General features: G+C 36.3%; 1 protein-coding gene across 5 annotated transcripts in view; it reads left to right on the plus strand.

The window, feature by feature from the left end:
• CCSER2 (coiled-coil serine rich protein 2) overlaps positions 1–27,125 on the plus strand; it is a 154,696-nt gene that overhangs the window by 112,399 nt on the left and 15,172 nt on the right. For all 5 annotated transcript variants that reach the window (XM_021699581.1, XM_021699584.2, XM_044916512.1 and 2 more), the window contains one exon: positions 10,602–10,691. In XM_021699581.1, the coding sequence (XP_021555256.1) occupies positions 10,602–10,691 (90 nt within the window). The remainder of the gene's footprint in view (positions 1–10,601; positions 10,692–27,125) is intronic.

Here is a 27,125-nt window from a genome sequence, read left to right on the forward strand (position 1 = left end):
TGCTAAAGAATGAATGGGTCAACCAGGAAATTAAAAAGGAACTTAAACAATTCATGCAAACCAATGAAAATGAAAACATTGGTTTAAAACCTATGGGATACTGCAAAGACGGTCCTTGGAGGGAAGTACAGAGCCATCCAAGCCTCTCTCAAAAAATTAGAAAAATCCCAAATGCACAAGCTAACCTTACACCTAAAGGACCTGGAGAAAGAACAGCAAATAAAGCCTAAACCAAGCAGGACAAGAGAAATAATGAAGATTAGAGCAGAAATCAATGAAACAGAAACCAGAAGAACAGTAGGACAGATCAACGAAACTAGAAGCTGGTTCTTTAAAAGAATAAGATCGATAAACCTCTGGCCAGACTTAACCAAAAAAAAAAAAAAGAGAGAGAGAAAGGACCCAAATTAATAAAATCATGAATGAAAGGGGAGAAATCATGACTAATACCAAGGAAATAGAGACAATTATTAGAACTTATTACCAGCAGCTGTATGCCAACAAACTAGGCAATCTGGAAGAAATGGATGCATTCCTGGATACTTCTAAACTACCAACACTGAGACAGGGAGAAAATAGACAATCTGAACAGACCAATAACCAGCAAGGAAATTGAGACAGTAATCAAAAACCTCCCAAAAAACGAGTTCAGGGCCAGATGGCTTCCCAGGTGAATTCTGCCAAACATTTAAAGAAGAAGTCATACCTATTCTACTGAAGCTGTTCCAAAAAATAGAAAAGGAAGGAAAACTTCCAAACTCATTCTATGAGGCCAGCGTTACCCTGATCCCAAAGACCCCATCAAAAAGACCAATATCCCTCATGAACATGCATGCCAAAATACTCAACAAGATCCTAGCCAATAGGCTCCAATAGTACATTAAAAGGATTATTCACCACAACCAGGTGGGATTTATTCCTGGGATGCAAGACTGGTTCAACATTTGCAAGTCAATCATTGTGATAGATCACATTAACAAAAGAGAAAAGAACCGTATGATCCTCTCAATTGATGCAGAAAAAGCATGTAACAAAATACAGCATCCTTTCCTGATTAAAACTCTTCAGAATATAGGGATAGAGGGAACATACCTCAATATCATAAAAGCCATCTATGAAAAGCCCACAGCAAATATCATTCTGAGTGGGGAATAACTGAGAGCTTTTCCCTTAAGGTCAGAAACACGACAGGGATGCCCGCTTTCACCACTTTTGTTCAACATAGTACTAGAAGTCTTAGCCTCAGCAATCAGACAACAAAAAGAAATAAAAAGCATCCAAATTGGCAAAGAAGAAGTCAAACTCTCTTCACAGATGACATGATACTTTATGTGGAAAACCCAAAAGACTCTACCCCCAAATTACTAGAACTCATACAGCAATTCAGCAATGTGGCAGGACACAAAATCAATGCACAGAAATCAGTTGCATTTCTATATATGAACAATGTGACTGAATAAAGAGAAATTAAGGAATCCATTTACAATTACACCAAAAACCGTAAGATACCTAGGAATAACCTAACTAAAGAGATAAAGGATCTATACTTTAGAAACCACAGAACACTTGTGAAAGAAACTGAGGAAGACACAAAGAGATAGAAAAACATTCCATGCTCATGGATTGGAAGAATAAACATTGTGAAAAGGTCTGTGCTGCCCAGAGCAATCTACACTTTCAGTTCAGTCCCTATAAAAATACCATCGACATTTTTTCACAGAGCTGGAACAAACAATCCTAAAATTTGTATGGAATCAGATTCTGGATCACCAGGGGATTGTTGAAAAAGAAAACCAAAGCTGTAGTCATCACAATGCCTGACTTCAAGCTATATTATAAAGCTGTGATTGTCAAGACAGCATGGTATTGGCACAAAAACAGACACACAGATCAGTGGAACAGAATAGAGACCCCAGAAATGGACCCTCAACTCTATGGCCAACTAATCTTCAACAAATCAGGAAAGAATATCCAGTGGAAAAAAAGACAGTCTCTTCAACAAATATTGTTGGGAAAATTGGACAGCCACATGCAGAAGAATGAAACTGGACCATTATCTTACACTATATACAAAGATAAACTCAAAATGGATGAAAGACCTCAGTGTGAGACAGGAATCCATCAAAATCCTAGAGGAGTACAGAGGCAGTAACCTCTTCGACATTGGCCAAAGTGACTTCTTTCAAGACACATCTCTAAAGGCAAGGGAAACAAAAGGAAAAATGAACTATTGGGACTTCATCAAGATAAAAAGCTTTTGCACAGCAAAGGAAACAGTCAACAAAACTAAGAGGCAACCTATGGAATGGGAGAATATATTTGCAAATGACATTACAGATAAAGGGCTGGTATCCAAGATCTATTAAGAACTTTTCATACTCAACACCCAAAAAACAACAATCCAGTCAAAAATGGGCAGAAGACATGAACAGACACTTCTCCAAAGAAGACATACAAATGGCTAACAGACACATGAAAAAATGTTCAACATCACTAGCCATCAGGGAAATACAAATCAAAACCACAGTGAAATGCCACCTTACACCAGTTAGAATGGCAAAGATTAACAAGACGGGAAACAACAAGTGTTAGTGAGGATGTGGAGAAAGGGGTTACACTGTTGTTGGGAATGCAAGCTGGTATAGCCACTCTGGAAAACAGTATGGAGGTTCCTCAAGACGTTAAAAATAGAGCTACCCTATGACCCAGCAATTGCACTACTAGGTATTTACCCCAAAACACAGATGTAGTGAAAAGAAGGGGCACATGCACCCCAGTGTTCATAGCAGCAATGTACACAATAGCCAAACTGTGGAAGGAGCTGAGATGTCCTTCAACAGATGAATGGATAAAGAAGATATGGTTCATATATACAGTGTAATGTTACTCAGCCATCAGAAAGGCTGAAATACCCACCATTTGCATCAATATGGATGGAACTGGAGGGGATTATACTAAGTGAAATAAGTCAATCAGAGCAAGGCAGTTATCATATGGTTTCACTCATATGTGGAACATAAGGAATAGCGCAGAGGACCATAGGGAAAGGGAGGGAAAATGAATGGGAAGAAATCAGATAGGGAGATAAACCATGAAAGACTCTGGACTCTGGGAAACAAACAGGGTTACAAGGGGCGGGGGGAATGGGGTAACCAGGTGGTGGGTATTAAGGAGGGCATGTGTGGTGATGAGCATTGGGTGTTATACGCAACTAGTGAATCGTTGAACACTACATCAAAAATTGATGTACTATATGTTGGCTAATTGAACGTAATAATAAGAAAAATACTCGGAACATTCCAAGTGCACATGGTACATTCTTTTCTTTTCAAGTGCACATGGTACATTCTCCAGAATATATCACATATTAAACCACAAAACCAGTCTCAACAAATTCAAAAGATCAAAGTCATACCATACATCTTTTCTGACTACAGCACTATGAAACTAGAAATAAACCACAAGAAAAAAATCTGGAAAGAGCACAGATTCCAGATTTAACTAACTACTATTGAACAATGAATGGGTCAACCAAGAAATCAAAGAAGAAATAAAAAATTATATGGAGAGAAATGAAAATTGCTACCTTAAGCAAGAAACATTTCAAATAAACAACCTAACCTTACACCCAAAGGAGCTAGAAAAAGAACAAACAAAACCCTAACCAGCATAATGAAGGAAATAATAAAGACTAGAGCAGAAATAAATGATATAGAATCTTAAACAATAGAACAGATCAATGGAATCAGGAGCTGATTCTCTGAAAAGTTCAGCAAAATTGATAAACATCTAATCCAGACTCATTAAGAAAAAAAAAAAAAGAGGACTCAAAATCAGAAATGAAAGAGGAGAAATAACACCCAAGAGCACAGAAATACAAATGATTGTAAGAGAATATTTTGAAAAATTATATGCCAACAAACAGTACAACCTAGAGGAAATGGATAAATTCCTAGAAATGTCACCTTGCAAAACTGAAGCAGGAAGAAATAGAAAATTTGAAAAGAGCAGTTACTCGGAATGGAATTAAATCAGTAATCAAAAAACTACCAACAAACAAAATCAGGTAAAGACATCACAAAAAGAGCTTTAGGGTAGTATCTTTGATGAATATAGTTGCAAAATTCCTCAACAAAATATTAGCAAACTGAATCCAACAATACATTTAAACAGTCATTTGCCATGATCAAGTGGGATTTATTGCTGGGATGCAAGGATGGTTCAAGATTTGCCAGTCAGTCAATGTGATACATCACCTCAATAAGAGAAAAGATATGATCATTTCAAGAGATGGCAGAAAAAGCATTTGATAAATTATAACATTGTTCAAGATAAAAATTCTCAACAAAGTAGATTAGACAGAACGTATCTCAACATAATAAGGGTCACATATGAAAAACCCATGGCTAACATCATACTCAATGGGGAAAGACTGAGAGCTTTTCCTCTAAGGGCAGGAGCAAGAAAGGATGTCCACTCTCACCACTTTTATTCAACATAGTACTGGAAGTCCTAGCCACAGCAGTTAGGCAACAAAAAGAAATAAAAGTCCTCCATATTGGTAAGGAAGAAGAAAAATGTTCACTCTTTGCAGATAACATGATACTCCATATAGAAAACACAAAGACTCCATCAGAAAACTTACTAGAATTAATAAATGAATTCAGTAAACTTGTACGATACAGAATCAACATACAGAAATCTGTTGTATTTCTACGTACTAATAACGAAGCAGCAGAAATTAATGGGATTAATAAAACAATCCCATTTGCCATTGCACCAAAAATAATAAGATACCTAGGAATAAACTTAACCGAAGAGGTGAAAGACCTGTACTCTGAAAAGTATAAAATATTGATGAAAGAAATTGAATATGACAGAAAGAAATTGAAAAATATTCCAGGGACACCTGGGTGGCTCAATCAGTTAAGCAAGCGGCTGCCTTTGGTCCGGGTCATGATCCCAGGGTCCTGGGATCAAGTCCCACATCGGGCTCCTTGCTCAGCAGGGAGCCTGCTTCTCCCTCTCTCTTCCTCTGCTTGTGCTCTCTCTGCCAAATAAATAAAATCTTAAAAAAAAGAAAAAGAGAGCGCCTGGGTGGCTCAGTTGGTTAAGCGACTGCCTTCGGCTCAGGTCATGATCCTGGAGTCCCGGAATCGGGTCCCGCATCGGGCTCCCTGCTCGGCAGGGAGTCTGCTTCTCCCTCTGACCCTCCTCCCTCTCATGCTCTCTGTCTCTCATTCTCTCTGTCTCAAATAAATAAATAAATAAAAATCTTTAAAAAAAAAAAAAAAAGAAAAAGAAAAATATTCCATACTCATGGATTGGAAGAACAAATATTGTTAAATTGTACTACCCAAAGCAATCTACAGATTTAATACTGTTGCTATCAAAATACCAACAGCATTTTTCACAGAACTAGAAGAAGGAATCCTAAAATTTGTATGGAACCACAAAAGACCCCAAATAGCCAAAACAATCTTGAAAAACAAAACTGGAGGTATTTTAGATGTCAGGTTATATTACAAAGCTGTAGTAATCAAAACAGAATGCCTCTGGCATAAAAGTAGACACATAGGTCAGTGGAACAGAATAGAAAGCCCAGAAATAAACCCACAATTATATGGTCAATTAATCTACAAAGGAAGCAGGAATATGCAATGGGAAAGATCATCTCTTCATCAAATCGTGTTGGGAGAACTGAACAACTACATGCAAAAGAAGGAAACTGGACAATTTTCTTACACTGTACACAAAAATAAACTCAAAATGGATTAAAGACCAGGGTGCCTGGGTGGCTTAGTCGGTTTAGTGTCTGCCTTCAGCTCAGGTCATGATCTCAGCATCCTGGGTTGAGCCCCACGTCAGGCTCCCTGCTCAATAGGGGCTCTGCTTCTCTCTTTCCCTCTGCCCCTCCCCCCACTCATTTTCTATCTCTCTCTCAAATAAATAAATGAAATCTTTTAAAAATGGATTAAAACCTAAATATGAGATCTAAAACCATAAAAATCCTAGAAGAGAGCACAGGCAGTAATTTCTTTGACATTGGTCATAGCAATATTCTTCTGAGGCAAGGCATACAAAAGCAACAATAAACTATTGGGACTTAATCAAAATAAAAAGCTTCTGCACAGCAAAGGAAACAACCAACAAAAGTAAATGACAACCTACTGAATGGGAGAAGATATTTGCTCATGACCTATTCAAGAAAGGGTCAGTATCCAAAATATGTAAAGAACTTACACAATTCAATACCAAAAAGACAATCTAGTTTAAAAATGTGCAGAAGACATGAACAGGCATTCCTCCAAAGAAGACCTACAGATGGCCAACAGACACATGAAATGATATCATTTATCATCAGGGATCATCAAAACCATAGTGAGATATCACCTCCCACCTGTCAAAATGGCTAAAGTAACTCAAGAAACAACAAGTGTTGGCGAGGATGTAGAGAAAAAGGAACCCTTGTACACGGTTGTTGGGAATGCAAACTGGTGCAGCCAGTGTGAAAGACAATATGGAAGTTCCTGAAAAAGTTACAAATAGAATTACTCTATGATCCAGTAATCACACTACTGGGTATTTACCCAAAGAATACAAAAACACTATTTAAGGGGCGCCTCGGTGGCTCAGTCGTTAAGTGTCTGCCTTCAGCTTGGGTCATGATCCCAGGGTCCTGGGATCGAGCCCCATATCAGGCTCCTGCTTGGTGGGAAGGCTGCTCCTCCCTCTCCCACTCCCCCTGCTGTGTTCCCTCTCTCGCTGTATCTCTCTCTGTCAAATAAATAAATAAAATCTTTTAAAAAATTAAAAAAAAACCCCACTATTTGAAGGGATAAACACACCCCTGTGTTTATTTTAGCATTATTTACAATAGCCAGACTATACAAGCAACCCAAGTGTCCATCAATAGATGAATGGATAAAGAAGATATATATATGAGAGAGTGTGTGTGGATGGGTATGTAATACATATATGTGTAATATATATGTATATGTATATACACACATATATATGTATTCCATTACACACATGCTTATATATATGTATATGTATTGGAATATTATTCAGCCATAAAAAAAAGAATGAAATCTTGCCATTTACAACAACATGGATAGAGGCAGAGTATAATGCTAAATGAAATAAGCCAGTTAGAATAAGACAAATGCCATAGGATGTCATTCATGTGTGGAATTTAAGAAACAAAACAACCAAATAATGGTGGGGGAGGTGAGAAACAAACTCTTAACTATGGAGAACTAATAGATGGTTACTAAAGGGGAAGTGGGTAGGGAGGTGGGTGAAATATGTGAAGGGGATTAGGACTGTGCTTGTCTTGATGAACACAGTAATGTATGTAATTGGTGGATCACTGGGTTATACATCTCAAACTAATCTATCACTGTATGTTAATTACACTGGAATTTAAGGAAAAAGAAGGAAAAAATGTGAAGGATTTTCTAGGTGATTTCAAAGTCCCTTTCTAGTTCTAGCTTTCTATGCCTTTTATCTTTTTTTTTTTTTTAAATATACACTCACCCCAACCTGGGTTTGCATGCAGACTTTCAGAAAAGTGACAATATAAAGTGTTGAATTCATATTTTGTGTGAAATGTGCATATATAAAATCAGATTGCAGTGCTCTAAGTATTTAACTGGATCGTATAGAAGCTCAGCTATTTAAACCTCATTTAAGATGCTGAGAATGCCCTTTTATTTTCCTCTCAGTATACTAGTTAAGTAATAGTTAATTTAGATACATTTACTCATTGAACCCTCAATAATCAGTGAAATTATTAGTGTAAAATTTTCTTTATAGAGCCATAGAAAGTAGAAGTCCGCTTAAGCAGTTAGCACTGTCATATATTTAAAAAACTATGACCAGCTATGAAAAGCTGCATATACTGGGTTCAAATCCGGCCCTGAAACTTAATAACCATGTTGTCCTAGGGAAGTTACTTAATTTCTGCTAAGCCTCTTCTGTATGTGGGGGTAATAAAAATAATACCATATAGGATTATGGTAGTTTAATAAACTATGTATGCAAACTACCTAATGCTATACCTGGACCATGGGTACATGATAAATATTAACTCTTATTTAATGACTTGCCCCAGATCACCCAGCTAGTAAATTAATGCATATCTTAAGATGTTATAAGTTCCAAGTAAAAGTCCCTAACCATCAGTGACTTAAAAATTAGAACATTTGTAAACTCAAATAGCAAAATTGTATAGATCTCATGGTTACTTAAATGGTCATTTGGGTAATGGTGAAGTTCTAGGTTGGCTTTTCTGGAATCTTTTTGTATGTCCTGTGATGGTTACAAGATGTCTTCTATAGTTCTATGTGTCACATACTTCTGTATTAGTCCCCAGATGTAGGAAAAGGACCTGTTTTCTCTAACATGCCTATTTTTTTTTTTTAAAGATATTTATTTCAGAAAGAGAGAAAGAGAAAGGTAGGGAGAGGGAGAGGAAGAGCCTCTCCAGCAGACTCCACGCCGAGCACGGAGCTGATGCGGGGCTCTATCCCGCAACTCTAAGATCATGACCTGGGCCAAAACCAGAAGTTGGATGCTTAACTGACTGAACCACCCAGGCATCCCTCTAGCATGCCTATTTTTAAAATCAAGAGCACTTTCTCAGAAATTACCCAGACTTTTTACATGTTTTATTGGCTAGGTTTGGATTCTTTGTCCCTTTCTAAGCATGGTGAAATGGGATTAATCTGATTGGTTCAGACTAATCAAAATGTATCATTGGGTCAAAAGGTAGGATACACTTCCCTCAATACGGGACTACATAGAATGTGATCATCCAAACAATCTATTAGCAAAAAGAAAAGCATGTGGACAGAGAATGATTTGGGTAGTTGTTTTACATCTATTGAAGTGTCACTAAAAACTAGGTTTTTCAAATTATGAAAAATACAAACATTTGCCAAATAGTGTTCTTCATATGTTAGCAGATAGATTACAAAAAGGAAAGGAAATTGCTTCTGGAATTGCAGTAGTCAGGGTAGAATACATAATGTGCTTGCATTAAGATAAATACTCTATCTTTTTTTATATACCTTCCATATATATTAAAAGTTACATCCTATTATAGTGAATTCTATGACTCCTTTTTTTAAAGATTTTTTTTTTTAATTTTATTTTTGAGAGAGAGAGTGTGAGCAGGGGGAGGGGTGGAGGGAGAGGGAGAGAGAGAATCTCAAGCAGACTCTGCGCCACGCCAGACGCGGGGCTCCATCTCAGGACTCTGAGATCATGACCTGAGCTGAAACCAAGAGTCGGATGCTAAACCAACTGAGCCACCCGGGTGCCCCCATGAGACTCTTAATTTGCCTACTTATATAGTGAATTTTGTTTCAGTCACTATCCCATTTCTTAGGAATGGGAAATATTTCACCTGTACTGTAAGGAATGGAAAAATGTCTATACTACAGAGATTTTTGTTTTTAATTAGATCTTATTTTATACATGGAAAATGGAGGGGCCCCTGGGTGGCTCAGTTGTTAAGCGTCTGCCTTCGGCTCAGGTCATGATCCCAGGGTCCTGGGATTGAGCCCCACATCAGGCTCCCTGCTCTGCGGGAAGCCTGCTTCTCCCTCTCCCACTCCCCCTGCTTGTGTTCGCTCTCTCGCTGTGTCTCTGTCAAATAAATAAAATCTTTAAAAAAAAAAAGAAAAGAAAATGGAATGATCTGATTAAAATTAAGAAAAATGCTGAATTTTGGTAAATTTTTAAAAATAAGACACCTAATTTTAATTTGATGCAGTAGTCAAGAATTTGTTATGTGGGTTTTCCTACAAGAAAGTATGTTTACCTCTGGTGAGGTTGTTTAATAAATAATATGGTATATTCCAACTTCACACTAAGGAGAAATTCTCATTATCAATCTTTTCATTCTTTTTTTAAATTTGATCATTATTTATTTGAGAGACCAGAGTTTCCACAACAGGTACATTGCTTTGTGTTGTATAAATGACTAAATGAGTATGCTTTAAGTGGAATCATATGTAGAGAATTCATTTGTGAACTGAAATGGTCAGATATGTCTTGTCAAAAGGCAGTGGTCCTTCAAATTCTTTAGTCCAATAAGGTTAACACCTCATTAAGGAGGCTTAAAAGCACTACACATGTAAATAGACAACCTTATCTGTAGACTGTGGTATTTAATATCCATAGAGTGCCATCAAAAATGAATTTAAGAAACTGGTGTAGTGACTGTAGTACCAATGTAGTACATTATATTTTGCAATTGTATTCTTTATAATCTGTATGTTGTATATATATTCTACATTTATATACAATAGTATTGTATATATTTATGTACATAAGATCATAGATAGTGTGTTTATGGACAATGTAAGAGATTCCCAAGGTTAATTTTTACTATTCAAAATTTTAGCTTTACTGACTGACTCTAGAATCCAGTCTCTAAATAAGATGGGAGACTACTGAATAGACCTGGATGTTTGCCCTTTTTTTGTGATGGTGGTCTTTTACCCCTTAAGAGAGCCTCTTAATTATTTTTGTATGTATATGTGTGTTTATAGAATTATACCAGTGTAAAAATTTGTGGTTTTATTCAGGCAACTCGGTGTAACTGTCACCAAAAATCTAAAGAGGAAAAATGCACATATGCTGATAAATATACTCAAACACCCTGGAGAAGAATTCCTGTAAGTAACATATGACCTTAACCTCTTCTCATGTCATTTACTCTTTTGATGTTTGTTCCACTCTTTTTACTCTAATCTAATAATTTTGAATCTGCCATGGCTGTAATTTTTTTTTTTTTAGGTAAGTTGATTTTTCTTGTCTCGTAGGTGTTCATGTACTTTCTAAAGCTTCTCTTGTGTGTCTTATATAAATGAATGTGCATTTAGTAGCTTTTCCATTCTGCACACTATATAGCCCATTTTACTTGAGTGTTTAGTCTCCTCTCATTGCATGTATTTATGAGAGTAGTTTTCCCCATGCCCTAAAAGAAATAGAAATCCAAAAAAGCAGTCTTCCCTCTTTAGCAGCATGACTCTTTGGAAATATGTGATGTAGCTTATTCTTTTGTTGTTGTTGAAATTTTTCAAATATATTCTATTATAATTACTCAAATGTTGAGGCTGTTAAGTATAAATGCATTAAGATATAGATAGTAAAGTTTATGTTTAACGCATGGTTAGGGAATAGTTTCTTCTAAACAGTAGAAAGTAACCATGTTTCTTGTTTTTGAAAACATATTTAGGCTAACATACACTGAGGTCTGAAACTAAGTTCAGGATGTGCCTGAGCCAGAGAATCATCACATGGCCATCCAGTCATCATAATCCTGTTGTTGGGTGCCAACTAATAGACATTTTTTGTTAAGAGAATGCCTAATAAGCCACCTTTGACTCTTCTTTTGCCTTATTTTAGCAGTGGAATCCTAGTAACAGAAATGAACAGGGAACTATAATGGTTAATATAATCAACAATCCAATATTTAAAACTTAGCTATAGGCTTTAAAGTTTATAAAATACTTTTTTTCATTTTCATCTAGTAAGTAATTATTTTTTGTGTGCTCTACATAAGGTACAATGCTAATAATTAATTTATTCAACAAAAGTTTGTGAGCTTCTCCCATCTCAGTTATTAGGCTCTTGAAGTAGAAGTAAGAATTGGGAAAGAAAATATACAGACCAATAAGGATTCTTTCCTCCATTAGCAAGTGTTTATTAAAGGAACTGGTGATGTGATACAATTAAAGTGTGTAGTGAGTTCTGTTAGGTTCAGAGGATTGGGAAAGTCTAGTTGGAAGAATCAAGGAGCTTGGTGAAAAAGGTGAAGGTTGTGGTTGAATTCTAGAAAGTAAAAGATGCCGGTAGACAGAGATGATATATTTCTTTAAAGGATGTGGAAACTTACCTATTTGAAGGAAATTGCAAAATAAGACTGTGCCTCTTGCTTATAGATGGGGGTTTAGGCTTTCCCTGTTTCTCCAGATGTTTGTGCTTTCAGACACTAAGAAGACTGGTGATTTCTTTAAGTGTGAGAAGTTCCATTTTCCCATCCTCATGGGAGTTTTTATACCATCTCTGGGTTCCTCGATCTTTCTGTTCTGAAAACTGGCTGTTAATCAGACAAAAGTAAATGGTACAAAACAACCCCAAGACATTCCTCAGTTAGTTTTACTATAATTTTGGGTGAAATGAAGGTCAGTTTTCTAGCCTAGCACTGCTAACAAACCCAGACTTTAGGCTTCCTTGTCATCTACTACTATAGGAATCACCTGGCTTAGCACTTTTGTTTTACAGTTATCTAAGTTAACAAAAGGCAGGGAGATTAAATGGCATATTAAAGTTTCCATAATTAATCAGTGGCTGAGATAGTACTCTAACTTCAGGCCACTGACCACTAGTTCAAGGTTCCTTTCCCCAAAGGCACACTGAGGAGCCTTGAAGGATTGAGAGAGGTTTGGCAGTTTGAAATGGGAGAAATATCCCTTACAAAAGGAACATACAAGTAAAGGTGATGAGGTAGGAAGATACATTTAGGCAATAGTAAGTGTATGATTTTGGCTGCAACACAGTTGTATGTTTAGGGAAATAGTTGAAGTTGGTGTAAAGTCCATTTGAAAATAGAATTTAAAATTTTATCCAGGAATTACTGGAAAAGTAGTTTTACTGAGTTGTATTTAGTTAAAGAGGTAGTTACATATATTTATTTACTTAGTTAAGTGATAATTATTAGCTATTAACATTAAATACTGAGTTTATTCTCTGATTTTTATGTTTTTTTGGACTTAGCATTCATTTGAAATAAAATTATTTTATTTTAGAAACCATTTACTATAATAAAGATTTTCTTTTCTCTTCTAAAAAGTTATATACTTTACATGTTCGTTTTTTAGCAGGAACCCAACATCTTTAAACAAAATGTTGATGATGGGGAGGTGCAGTGGGATCCTTCTTTGGCCAGAGTGAGTTTGTTAGGTAGCAATTTGGGGAATCAAAATGTGTTAATGTTTCAAAATCCCCAGGTGGAGTGTAGGTAACATTTTTTGATCTGGCTAATAAGACTTTGGGAAGATTAAAGGTTATAGTCTGAGTCCTTGTTCTTTACCATTCCCTGAATATCTTGGGAAATTTAAATGCCCTTCTTGACACTCTTAGTTGAGGATCTGAAGTAGAATCTACTTCAGAGGTTTGTGAGGCATATGTAAGCATGTCCTCGGAACATTTCCTGGCATCCGAGGAAGAAATCTGGTTGTAGTAGAGCAGAGAAGGATGGTGAAGAGAGAGATACCGTCCATAGTACTTGTTGGCAGCCACTTAGGATATGGAAAGAAACATGAAAAAAAAAAATAGACATTTTTTGAAGAAATGAAGGAAGATAAAGGAGATGGATTTCAAATTTAGGGAGGGAAAGAAAGAGGGAAGAGAGATAAGAACGAGCTATAGGAGAAGATGCTACTTTCAGAGGAGAGTGGATAAGTCTGCTGCCAGTGAAATATTCTCATCTGAGGGACAGAAAGAATACCGATAAAGTGGTGAAATGGGTAACATGGAAAAGAACAACAACAATGTGGGAAGATATCTAATCATTCACGCAAAAACAGTTGAAGTTAGCTAGGAATAGTAGGAAGATGGTGATTATGTGAGAAAAGATGGTGATTATGTGAGAAGATTCATTAAAATGTATAAACTTATAAAAGTTTATTTTTAAAGATAGTATGACATTATTGATTTGTGTACAAGCATGTTCTTATAAATAGCATTATCTTGGACTGAAGTAAATATTTTTAACATATTTCCAATATTGTTTCAAAGCATTTAACATCAGTGTTTGAAGATTTGCACATTAAGTAAATTCTAAATTTTCACAATATATACATTTTACAGAGCCTTTGTTTAAATATCTTAAATGAACTAGAGAAGCCAAAATATCAAAAAAGAAAACATTTCTAGACTCAAACCATCAACTCTCTTATTATTTATCCCTTTGAATCTCAAAGAAGGGATTGTAAGATGGACCCAAAGAATCTACCTGGCCTGTCACATAATGGCCCACCTGTATTACTATTAAAATTGAGTGTAGAAATAAATGCTGTTGTATCAGTATCGGTGGGAAAGTTGCCTACCAGTTGAAATTCAGAATATACACAATTAGATCTGTTACAGTTTTCTCTCATATTCTAAGAACTCACTTTATTATATGGCAAAGAGGTGAGAAAAGATGATTTTATATGCATTTTAAAATGTTCTCTTAGAATTACTTTCTAGTAGTGAATCAAAGATTTAATCCATTTTATGGTCTATTTAATAGATATGTATATAACTTACATAAATTCAACAATTAGAATATGGTCAGCATTATCAGCAATTCTTTGTGCTTAGAATTAGGTTCTCATGTCTGAGATTTACTGGATTATGCATATAGTTCAAAATACCATAGTCATGTATGTTCCTATCATAACTATTTATAAAATAGAAAAGATAAAATCAGAAAACTTTATCACAGACATATAACAGAATTCATGTCAACTGTTTGTGATTTCCAAAGGAGAAGGAGTTTGCCTACTTCCTAGCAGCATGCTATTATGTACTATTAAAGAACTCTGCTCCCTCCCTTTTTTTGCTTGCCTGGGAGATAAGATAAAATATTAAATGAAAGGAAGATCACAACCTAAAGATTTGTCTTAAGAGGACTCTCTCCTAAGTCCTTTTTCTTTTATTCTGTACATCTTCCTGATTTGGGAGTGGGCAGCGTTATTAATTTTTACGTGAGATTTATGTCCTGATTTTATACTTTGGTATTTCATTTTATCCCAATTGGAGAGGTGTTATATTACTACTCATATATATTTCAGAGGGAATTAAAGGATTTATTTCTTTGTGGAGGTCTTTGTTTATATTCACTATTGTTTATATATAGCATATGCCACTAGAAGTATTTTTTAAGTGAAATATACATATACTTTGGTGTTTAAACAAATGATTATAATGTGGGCATGTAATTATTTTTAAGTTATTGATATCTAGTCATTTTTATTGAATATGGCCTATGTTTCAATGAGCTACATGCTGACAGGAGCCATATGTGTGGCTGAGACATCATGCTAGCCGCATGTATTTATTACAATACAACAAGAATCCTATTATGTGTATCTTTACACTGATTTTTAAACAATTGTACTGTAACTTTCGTGAATACATCTGAAACCACTAACTGAAAAATAGAATTGTTTTTCAAGGCTAAGAACAAATTAAATATGACTATTTTAGCAATTGAGTGACTTATCTGGTCATAAATTTTAAGGGTATCTAAATCAGCACCCTCTAATACCAAATGCCAGAACTATAGAAAGCATTTTTAGAACTTTGTTTAAAGTATCCATTGAAAAAGCAAAGTTTATCTACACTGTAGTTAGAAAACAGAGGATAGCACCAAAGTTTTCTACTACTGGGATCCATTTCATTTGTGTAATACATAGTTTAATTTACTGACTTGTACACCAAGGGTATAGGCAGGACATAGAGAGATTTTACTCTTAGAAATTTAATAATAGCAATCACTAAGAAATGGATAATCCTGTTAGCTTTCAAGAAGCAACTTGATCAAATCAGTCTTCCAGGAGAAGTTAGGTGGAGATGTAGATTCAGAGTGTGGAGGGGACTTGAGTGTATGGAAGGCAGAAATCTTTGATGATAGAGCTTCATCTACTAGGAAACCTCAGTGTTGTAGGGCCAAATGCCACAGACCCTTTGAGAGCAAGTAAGACCATTCCAGGAAGCTTCCTAAACTCTCCCAGAAGAGGGAGAAATAGGCAAACTTAATCATGAATCAGGAAGAGTTTTATCTCTTCGGTGTTAAGATAAAAATCCCTCACACTCTAACTTCAGGTGAAAATTCTCATCTGTTCTCACTTTTGCGTTTAGAAAAAGCAACTGTTTGAGAGAAGAGCTACAAGTGTTCTGGAGGAATTGGCTCACAGTTCCTTGTCTTATCCCACACAGAGCTCACACAGTGTTTTATGTGAAGACTTGGTAGGCTTTATCTTGAGAGAAATGAAGTTACCTCTAAAACCCTGAGTTCAGACACTTCTGTTTTTCATGTTTTCTTTTTCCTTAATTTTTTTTTTTAATATTTTATTTATTTATTTGACAGAGAGAGACACAGCAAGAGAGGGAACACAAGCAGGGGGAGTGAGAGAGGGAGAAGCAGGCTTCCCGCTGAGCAGGGAGCCTATGCGGGGCTCGATCCCAGGACCCTGGGATACTGACCTGAGCCGAAGGCAGACGCTTAACGACTGAGCCACCCAGGCGCCCCATTCCTTTATTTTTTTTATGTCCCACCAATTTCAAGTATAATTAAAATATTATGCATATTGTTAAACTATATGTCAGATATCCCAGGTATGTTTTTCTACAACTAGATTTTATTTTTCCCCTTGGATGGAATATATTCATATGCATACCTACTTCTCTTTGTTTGTAAAACAAAGTGTTTTAGAAAAACCACTGTGGTTTCTCTAGCGGAAAGCATCTCATATCTACCATTTCATCTTAAAAGTCATCAGAAGCTTTAAAGTAGACTCAGATGAGCAAAAGGTACTTTCTTGGCTAGAGCTTAGAGAACTTCATGAGTTCATGGCATCAACTAAGAAAGAATTATGCACTCTCTGCCCTCTAGATTAGTGCTCCAGTAGAAATATAATGTGAGCTGCATATGTAATTAAATGCCCTAGTATTCAAATTAAAAAGAAACACGTATTGCAATGAGCACTAGGTGTTATACGCAAATAATGAATCATGGAACACTACATCAAAAACTAATGAAGTACTATATGGTGACTAACATAACGTAATAATAAAAAAAAGAAACACACAGAATTAATTTTAATAAAATATTTTATTAACCCAGTAGTACCATTCAAAAATGGAATCAATATAAAGAAGATAATGAGATATTTTACATTCTGAGTTTTGGCTTTTGTTTGTACTAAGTCTTTGACATTTGGGGGTATTTTACATTTATACAGCATTCCATTTCAGACTATCCATAATTCAGCTGTGTGGTCGTCATTGGATTAGGCTTTAAACCTGAACTAAGTAGCAGGAATTAATGACCCCCCCCCACAAAAAAAAGGTACATTCCTTCAGCTTTTAAACCATAGGTTCATTCATTCATTCATTCATTCAGTGAACCTTGACTACTTTATTCTATATTTCAATCCCAGTGTGCTAAGGGTTTTGGATACTAAAAAGACATTGCCTGATTCTTAGTTTATGATCCTCATGCGTAGACAGCAAAGGGTAAATCTGAGATGATAGGAGGGTGAGGCTCTGTTTCTAGACCAGAGGAAGGTGGGCATGTGTTCCAGACTTGGGGACTAGACCTTCTGGCTCTCAGATCCATCTTAAAACTGCCATCACTTAATGGTAACTTCAGTTCAGGAGTGTGGCGTGTTCAGCACTCACTGATGGAACAGATCGTGCATCTGGGAATTTGCATTGCTTCTGCTCTCTTTTTGCTGAAGATCAGGTCTCCCACCCTTTCCTTACATCTTATAAATCCTAAGTCTTCTAAGTTTCTAAGTTAAGTTCTTCTCCACAAGTTCTGTTTTATTTTAGAAACACTCCCAATGGATAGGGAATCATGGGGAGGCAATACCTGCTCTTAGTGCTGCTGCTTAGTGTTGTTCAGATGTCTAGTATTTCTGAACTGGCCTGGTCTCAGGGTTTGGTCATGTATTTTACAGCTATTTCAGTTGTTTACTGTTGAAAGGAGTAAATAATCTTTCTTCTTTTTATACTCAGGGAAATTACCTTTAGTTTATAGAGATGAGAATGTCCTTAGACATGTTTTCCATCTCTCCCCAAGAAAATATGACCCTACCAATATAATCAGCATTTTAAATAATCTTGCTCTGTATTATTCTAATGTGCATTATAGTTTTATTCCTCTATTTTTTATTTTTATTTTAAATACTTAAGATTCATAAAAAGTTATAAAAATAGTACAGAAAGATCCTTTGTATGGTTCACCCAATATCCCACAATGATTACATTTTATATACGTATAGTACAATTTCAAAACCAGGAAACTGACAGTAGTATATATGTAGTTCTATGCCGTTTTATTATTATGTAGAGTCCGGCAACAACACCGTATTTAAGATGTAGAATTATTGCACCACTACAAAGTTCTGCCTTGTGTGCTGCCTTTTTTTTTTTTTTTAAGATTTTATTTATTTATTTGTCAGAGAGAGAGCAAGCACAAGCAGGAGGAGGGGCAGAGGGAGAAGCAGGCTACCTGCTGAGCAAGGAGCCCAGTATGGGACTCGATCCCAGGACCCTTGGACCCTGACCTGAGCCGAAGGCAGAACTTCACCAACTAAGCCACCCAGGCACCCCTGTGTGCTGCCTTTTAATAGTCACAATCATTCCCTTCTTCCTCTACCATTTCTAATGGCAACCACTAATCTGGTTTTCCACACCTATAATTCAGTCATTTCAAGAATGTTATGTAAGTGGGGCGCCTGAGTGGCTCAGTCGTTAAGCGTCTGCCTTCGGCTCAGGTCATGATCCCAAGGTCCTGGGATCAAGCCCCGCATCAGGCTCCCTGCTCGACGGGAAGCCTGCTTCTCCCTTTCACACTCCCCCTGCTTGTGTTCCCTCTCTTGCTGTGTCTCTCTCTGTCAAATAAATAAAATCTTAAAAAAAAAAAAAAAAAGAATGTTATGTAAGTGATATTATATAGTGTGTGAGCTTTTGAGATTACTTTTTTCACTCAGAATAATACCTTGGAAATTCATCCAAGAAGTTGTGTCTATCAATAATTTGTTCCTTTTTATTGCCAAGTAGTATTCCGTTGATATGGGTGATCCATAGTTTAACCACCTCATCTGTTGAGAGACATTTTGATCACTTCTAGTTTTTAGCTATTACAAATAAAGCTGCTGTGAGTATTTGTGTAGAGGATCTTGTGTAGATGTACATTTTTCATTTCTCTGGGATAAATGCCCAGTAGTGTGATTTCTGGGTCATATGGCAGTTCTCTGTTTAGTACTCAAAAAAATTCTCAAACTATTTATCACAACTGCCAGAACAGATGCTCATAAACATTGTATGAGTGATAGTTTCTCTGCATCTTTATCAGCATTTAGTAGTGTTATTACTTTTTAATTTTAAGCCATTCTGGTAAGTGTGTATTGGTATATCAGTGTAGTTTTAATTTCTATTTCCCTAATGGCTAATAGTGTTAACGTCTTTTTGTGTGCTTATTTGCCATCTCCCTTGAAATATATCTTCATGTCTTCCTATTTTCTAACTTGATTTTTAATTTTTTTACTGTTGAATTTAGAGTTCTTTATATACTCCTCGAGTCCTTACATAAGAGTAAAGTATGTGGTTTGCGAGTATTTTCTCCTGATAGTTTGTCTTTTCATCTTCTTCACAGAGTCATTCAAGAGTAAAAGATTTTAATTTTGAAGTCCAATCTATCAATATTTTTTTCTTTTATGGATTGTGCTTTTTACATTATGTCTAAACTCTTTACCAAGGCCAAGACACTGAAAATTTTGTTTTCTTCTGAGATGTTTATAGTTTTACATTCTACGTTTAAATCTGTGATCAACAGGGTGCCTGGGTGGCCCAGTCGGTTAAGCGTTTGCCTTCGGCTCAGGTCATGATCCCAGGGTCCTGGGATCCTGCCCTTCATTGGTCTCCCTGCTCAGTGGGGAGCCTGCTTCTCCTTCTCCCTCTGCTACTCCCCCTGCTTGTTCTCTCTCTCTCTCTGTCAAATAAATAAATTTTTTTTTTAAGATTTTATTTATTTATTTGACAGAGAGAGACACAGCGAGAGCAGGAACACAAGCAGGGGGAGTGAGAGAGGGAGAAGCAGGCTTGCTTCACACAAGGCTTGATCCCAGGACCCTGGGGCTTGACCTGAGCCGAAGGCAGATGCTTAACGACTGAGCCACCCAGGCGCCCCATAAATAACATTTTTAACATAAATAAATCTGTGATCCATTTTGAGTTAATTTTTATGTAAGATATAAGGTTTGGGTCAAGGTTCATTATTTTCCTACAATTACCCAGTTACTTTGCACCATTAAAAAAAAATATTATCCTTTCTCTATTGAATTACTTTGTGTTTTTGTCAAAAGTCAGTTGACTATATACTTGTATGGATCTACTTCTGGGTTTTCTATTCCACTGATCTATGTGTCTACTCCTCCACCAATACTGCACTGTCTTGATTGCTATAACTATAAAAAGTCTTAAGTTGAGTGATTCCTCCTACTTTTTCTTTTTCATAATTGTTTATATATTCTAATTTATTTGCTTTTCTGCATAATTTTAGAATTAGCTTGTGTTATCTAAAAAAAGAATCTTGCCAGGATTTTGACAGAGAATGTGTCATACCTAAATATCATTTTGGAGTTAATATCTTTAGTATGTTGAATATTCCAATCCATGAATAACGTATATCTCTCCATTAATTTAAATCATTTTTTAAATTTCTTTAATCAACATTTTCTCGTTTTCTGAATACGAGATCTACATATGCTTTCTTAGATTTATTAAGTATTTCATCATATTGAGTGGGATTATAAATGGTATTGTCTTTTAAATTTCAGTTTCATGTGTTTATTGCTGGTATTTAGAAATACAAATGACTTTTTAAGATTTTATTTATTTATTTGACAGATAGCGAGAGCAGGAACACAAGCAGGGGGAGTGGGAGAGGGAGAAGCAGGCTTCCCGCCGAGCAGGGAGCCCGATGCGGGGCTCAATCCCAGGACCCTGGGATCATGACCTGAGCTGAAGGCAGACGCCTAACGACTGAGCCACCCAGTTGCCCCTAGAAATACAAATGACTTTTGTATATGGATCTTGTATCCTATGAATTTATTAAACTCACTTTCTGGTTCTGGGTTTTTCCTGTAGATCTAGATTTTCTATGTGGATTGTCATGTCATCTGCAAATAGGAACAGTTTTCTCAATTTTTTGATCTATATGTCTTTTATTTCCTTTTCTTACATTATGCCTGGCTAGGACCTTTCAATAGTATGTTGAATAAGAATGATGAAAGTGGACATTCTTGCCATGTTCCTGATCTACGGGGGAAAGCATTCAGTCTTTCACCATTAAATAAATGTTAGCTATAGATATTTGAAAGATGCTTTTTATCAAGTTGAGAAATTTCCTTTCTATTCCTAGTTTGCAGAGAATTTTCATCATGAATGTGTGTTGGATTTTGTTCAGTCCTTTCGCTATACTAATACATGAACATGTCATTTTTTTTCACTTTAGCCTTTTGATTGCATTGATCATTTTTGGAATCAGTCTTGTTGACCTAACCCCTCCTTGATCATGGTGTATAATTCTTTTATGTATTTCTGAATTCTAATCAATAATATTTTGATAAAGCTTGTTTATGTTTATATTCATGAGGAGTAATAGTCTGTTGCTTTCTGGGTTTTTTTGTTTTTTATTAAGGTAATTCTAGCCTCATAAATGAGTGGGGAAGTATTCTTTCCTCTAGATCTGTTTTCTGGAAGAGATTATGTAGAATTGGTGTTAATTCTTTAAACATTGGTAGAATTCTCCAGTGGACCATCTAGGTCTGAAGATTTCTTTTTGGGGGAGTGTTTTAATTGTTATAGACCTATTCAGATGATCTCTTTCATCTCAGATGAGTTTTCATAGTTTGTGGTTTTGAGGAATTTGTCCATTTCTTCTCATTTGCCAAATTTATGACTGTAAAGTTGTTTATAGTATTCCCTTTTAATGGTTGGGGGATCTGTATTGTGACCCTGTTTCATTCACGATTTTGGTAATTTGAATCATCTCTCTGATCTTCTTTATCATTTGTAGTGGTTTGTCAATTTTGTCAAACTTTTCAAAGAACCAACTTTTTGTTTCCTTGATTACCTCTGTTTTTCTGTGTTCAGTTTCTGTAGTTTCTGCTCTTTATTGTATTCTTTTTTCTACTTCTGGTTTATTTTGGTATTTTTTCCCAGGTTTCTTTTTTTTTTTTTTAAAGATTTTATTTATTTATTTGACAGAGAGAGAGATAGCGAGAGCAGGAACACAAGCAGGGGGAGTGGGAGAGGGAGAAGCAGGCTTCCCGCCGAGCAGGGAGCCCGATGTGGGACTCGATCCCAGGACCCTGGGATCATGACCTGAGCCGAAGGCAGATGCTTAACGACTGAGCCACCCAGGCGCCCTTTTCCCAGGTTTCTTAAGGTGGCAGTTCAGCTTATTGATTTGAGGGTTTTTTTCTCTTTTCTGTTACTGCTGTAGCTGTGTTCTACAATTTTCAATATGTATTTGTTTTGTATTCAGTGTGTGTGTGCATGTGTGTGTGTGTTTAATTTCCCTTGAAACTTCTTTGATCCATGAATTATATTGTTTAGTATCCAAGGGTTTGGAAATTTTTCTGTCATTTTTCTGTTACTGATTTCTTTTTTTTTTTTTTTTAAGATTTTATTTATTTGACAGGGAGAGACAGTGAGAGAGGGAACACAAGCAAGGGGAGTGTGAGAGGGAGAAGCAGGCTTCCTGCCAAGCTGGGAACCCGATGCAGGGCTTGATCCCATGACCCGGGATCATGACCTGAGTTGAAGGCAGTTGCTTAATGACTGAGCCACCCAGGCGCCCCTTGGTTACTGATTTCTAATTTGATTCCATAGTGGTCAGAAAACACATTCTGTGCAATTTTTATTCTTTTAGTTTGCTGTGGCCTACACTGTGGTCTGTTTTGGTAAGTGTTCTGTGGACTCTTGAAAAGAATGTTTATTTGGCTTTTGCTGGATGGAGTAGTCTGTATATGTTGAATAGATCCTGATTGTTGATGGTATCCTTGAGTCCTTCTGTATCACTGCTGATTTTATTGTCTAGTTGTTTTATCAATTATTAAGAGAGGAGTGTTAGACTTTCCAACTGTAATTATGGATTTGTCTGTTCTCCTTTCAGTTCTATCAGTTTTTGTTTCATGTGTTGCACAGTCCTATAGTTTGGTGCATACACGTTTAAGATCACTATGTCTTTTTGGTAGATTGACCCTTTTATCATTTTATAAGGTCACTTTTTATACCTGGTAATTTGCTCTGAATCCTCCTTTATTTGATATTAATATAGCAACTCTTACTATCTTTTGATTTTTTTGCATGGTGTAACTTTTTCCTGTTTTACTTTATTTTTTTTCCTTCTTTCACATCTTTAATATTCAACAATTATGTCTCTCCTTAATATCCTTTGGCGTTAAATTTAATTGACCCTGGTTGTGTCAATTAGAAGCACTTGTATTATTTATGGATTTTTTATGAACTGTCTTTATCAGGTCTGTAGAGCTTTAGGCCACTTGCTTATTCATCACCTTGTTCATCAAATCCCCATCTTAAAATATGGGGATTTCTGAAATAGTTTTTAATACAATAAAACATCCACTCTTACTACTGTATCCTGATGTAGGTGGCAAACATTTTCTGTAAAGGACCAGATAGTAAATATTTTAGGCTTTATAGGTAACATACTGTCTCTGTCACCTCTTCTTCTTAGCAACCTTTTATTTTTTTTATTATGTTAATCACCATACATTACATCATTAGTTTTTGATGTAGTGTTCCATGATTCCATGATGTAGTGTTCCATGAAACAAGTGTTCATTGTTTGTGCATAACACCCAGTGCCCCATGCAGAACATGCCCTCTTTAATACCCATCACCAGGCTAACCCATCCCCCTACCCCCCCTCCACTCTAGAACTGTATTGTTATATATAAAGTGAATTTCTTGTGTCCTGCATATGATTGGGTCATGATTCTTTATCCACTCTGCCAGTCTGTCTAATTGGTGTCTATACACCTTTATATTTCATGTAATTACTGATATGTTAAGTCTGCCATTTTATTTTTTGTTTTGTTTCCTCTCATTTGTTTCTGGTTTCTTTTTCTTGCCTTTCTGTATGTTACTTAGGCCTCTTAGAATTCCATTTTGGTTTATACATAAGTATTTTGAGTGTATCTGTTTGTATGGGACCGTTATGGTTGTTGTAAGTATTATATCCTTTAAGTCCCTTTCTCTCCCCCATTTATAATATAAGTGTCTTAAATATTTCCTATACATATATTAAGAATGACATAAGACAATATTAGAGCCAGGGAAGAATGGAAGCCTAGGCTCCATTGTTGGTCTTTTCTGTTGGGAATAGGGCTGGGGCTGCAGTTTTTCTTGTGGCATTTAGCATGTCCTTGTGTACAGGTTTTGTGAACTGCTAGGCTACCTCTTTCCTGGTTCTTTGGTATGGTTCAGGATTTTCTTGACACTATTTCTATTTTTGTTTTTGTCTGTGTCCAGTGGCGTTTCTGTGTGCTGGCTTCTCCATCACCTAGTCTAGGATACGTTAGGCAAAAAGATACCTCAGGAATTTTCTACTATGTCCTCAGATTTCAAGGTCCCTAGCTGATCTATCTTCTTAGCTCCACCTTTCAGAGTTTTATGTTTGTTTTATATATAATGTCAAGAGTTTTGGCCTCTACTTTGCAGAAGGAAAAGGGGGAAGTGTTATCTATTCCATCTTGTGCTAGAACTGGAAGTACTGCTTCGATTAAATTTTAATCAAAGTATATTTCTGCTCTGTGAAAGTCACTTACTGAAGCTATAGTTGACACCAAGAAAAGTGAGAAAGCTGTTATTCTCAGGGTGGTTATATTTCATAGAAGAATAAGAGAAACATTCAAATCAACATAATGAAAAGCAGAAGAAAAATTCCCTGAGACAAACGCCCACCAAATGATGTAGATATTTATAAACAAGAATGATCATAATCAGTTCAGGTAGGATCCAGAGAAGCTTTGAAAGGCTGGATAGGAATTAGGTAGATGGGGATGGAGAAGTGGAAGGAGACATTTGAAGTGAAGTAAATAAAATGAGTAATATTCTTTGCCTTTCTAGACATAAACTGAAATGACAGCTGTTCAACTGGTAATAAATGGGTGCCCCTTGGCAGGAGCAGGCAAAGTTATTTATGTATTTATTTCACAAGGTTGTCTCTCTTTCCCTCTCATGCTCAAGCCCATCCCAGAGATCATGGTTTGTTGATCTTGGGTGAGGGAAGATGGGTATCATTGTTTTTGTTTCTAAAATTCTTAGGTGCTTGCAATGTGTAGCCAGACCTGATGTTATATAGCTTTATCTCTAGTTAAATACAATAACTTCATTTGTTTTTTAATAGCTTCATTTAATTCAGTTTAAATCCATAAACAGTTATTTAGAGTCTGCTGTGTGTTAGGGACTGTTAGGCAAAGAAGGTAGGACATTTAACATCCTTTAAAACTCCTGCCAGGTTCTGGGTATTGTGACAGATACTTTCACTTAAATTATTTCAGAGAACTAATGAATTATCATGAGACACCATTTAATAAATGCCATTGTTATAAATGCCATATAAATAGTTATAAAATTAAAGTTGTTGTTATAAATGCCATATAAATAGTTATAAAATTAAAGGATAGGGGTGCCTGGATGGCTCAGTCGTTAAGCGTCTGCCTTCGGCTCAGGTCATGATCCCAGGGTCCTGGGATCGAGCCCCGCGTCGGGCTCCCTGCTCAGTGGGAAGCCTGCTTTTCCCTCTCCCACTCCCCCTGCTTGTGTTCCCTCTCTTGCTGTCTCTCTCTCTGTCAAAAAATAAATTAAAAATCTTTTAAAATAAATTAAAGGAGGGCGCCTGGGTGGCTCAGTTGGTTAAGCGACTGCCTTCAGCTCAGGTCATGATCCTGGAGTCCCGGGATCGAGTCCCGCATCGGGCTCCCTGCTCGGCAGGGAGTCTGCTTCTCCCTCTGACCCTCCTCCCTCTCATGCTCTCTGTCTCTCATTCTCTCTCTCTCAAATAAATAAATAAAATCTTTAAAAAATAACTAAATAAATAAAATAAAATAAATTAAAGGATAGCAATGATTGGAGTGGGGATAAGGACAGATATGTGAGTAACTGAATTCTAAGAACTGAAAGTGAGAATCTCCTTAGAGATGAACCATTCTGTCTTAGTCTGTTTGGGCAGCTATAATAGACCACCACAGACTTATAAACATTAGAAATCTTTTTCCCACAGTTTTGGAGGTTGGGAGGTCCAAGAGTAAAGACACCGGCAGATTCAGTGTCTGGCAAGGGCCTGCCGTAGACAACTGTCTTCTCCTTGTGTCCTCTTGTGGTGGATGGGGCAAGAGAGCTTTCTGGGGTTTCTTTTATAAGGGCACAAATCCCATTCATGAGGGCTCCACCCTCATGACCTACTTACCTCCCAAAGTCCCCACCTCCAAATACCATCACACTGGGGGAATAGGTCTCAACATATGAAATTTGGGGGGAACACAAATAATTCATTTCTAGCACATTCTAATCCCGCAAATGAGGAAACTGAGGCTCAGAGAAGATCAGTGACTTTTTTAAGGTTATAGGACTTATGGAAGATCCAAAGAAAAACACAATTGTCCTGGCTCCTAGTCGGTACTATTTTCACAAACCTCCAGAGAGAATTTATTTCTTTGAAAAGGAATCTCTGCTGGTTTAGCTTGTATACAAAATCCCCATCTGAAAGTGTCTTTACGCAGTACAGTGGATGGAACCTTGGCCCTGGTGAAACTCATAGGAAAAGTGCAAGCCCCTTCTTGGTTGAGGATTTGTTTTGTGTAAAGCTTTTGAACCAAAACATATCTGAAACAGGAAAATAGAATTGTATCAGGCACTCTCTTTGGAGAACACTTGGGATTATCACCCTATTAAATATTTTCTAAGCTACTTTCACAAACACCTGTGGCTAAATTAGTGGAGAAAAGATAATAATTTCAAAAGATAGGATCTTTACTTACTAGGATATTCTAAAAATCATTAATTCCACATGGTTTCTGGGAGCTGTTTTTCCCCTTCATTAACATAGAAAGAGGATCATTCTGTTTTTGTTTTATAGTGAGCAGTGTAGATACAATTACTCTTAAATTTAAATTAAGTATCTGATTATACTGAACTGAGCCAAGAAATATTGATACAGAAGTAGAAAAAAAAAATTTATTTGGACCAGTGTGTTTGTGAAATCTGTAAACACCAATAAAACTACATTAGTAATTTTC

This window comes from Neomonachus schauinslandi, chromosome 6 (genome assembly GCF_002201575.2).
Source record: "Neomonachus schauinslandi chromosome 6, ASM220157v2, whole genome shotgun sequence".
Lineage (NCBI taxonomy): Eukaryota > Metazoa > Chordata > Mammalia > Carnivora > Phocidae > Neomonachus > Neomonachus schauinslandi.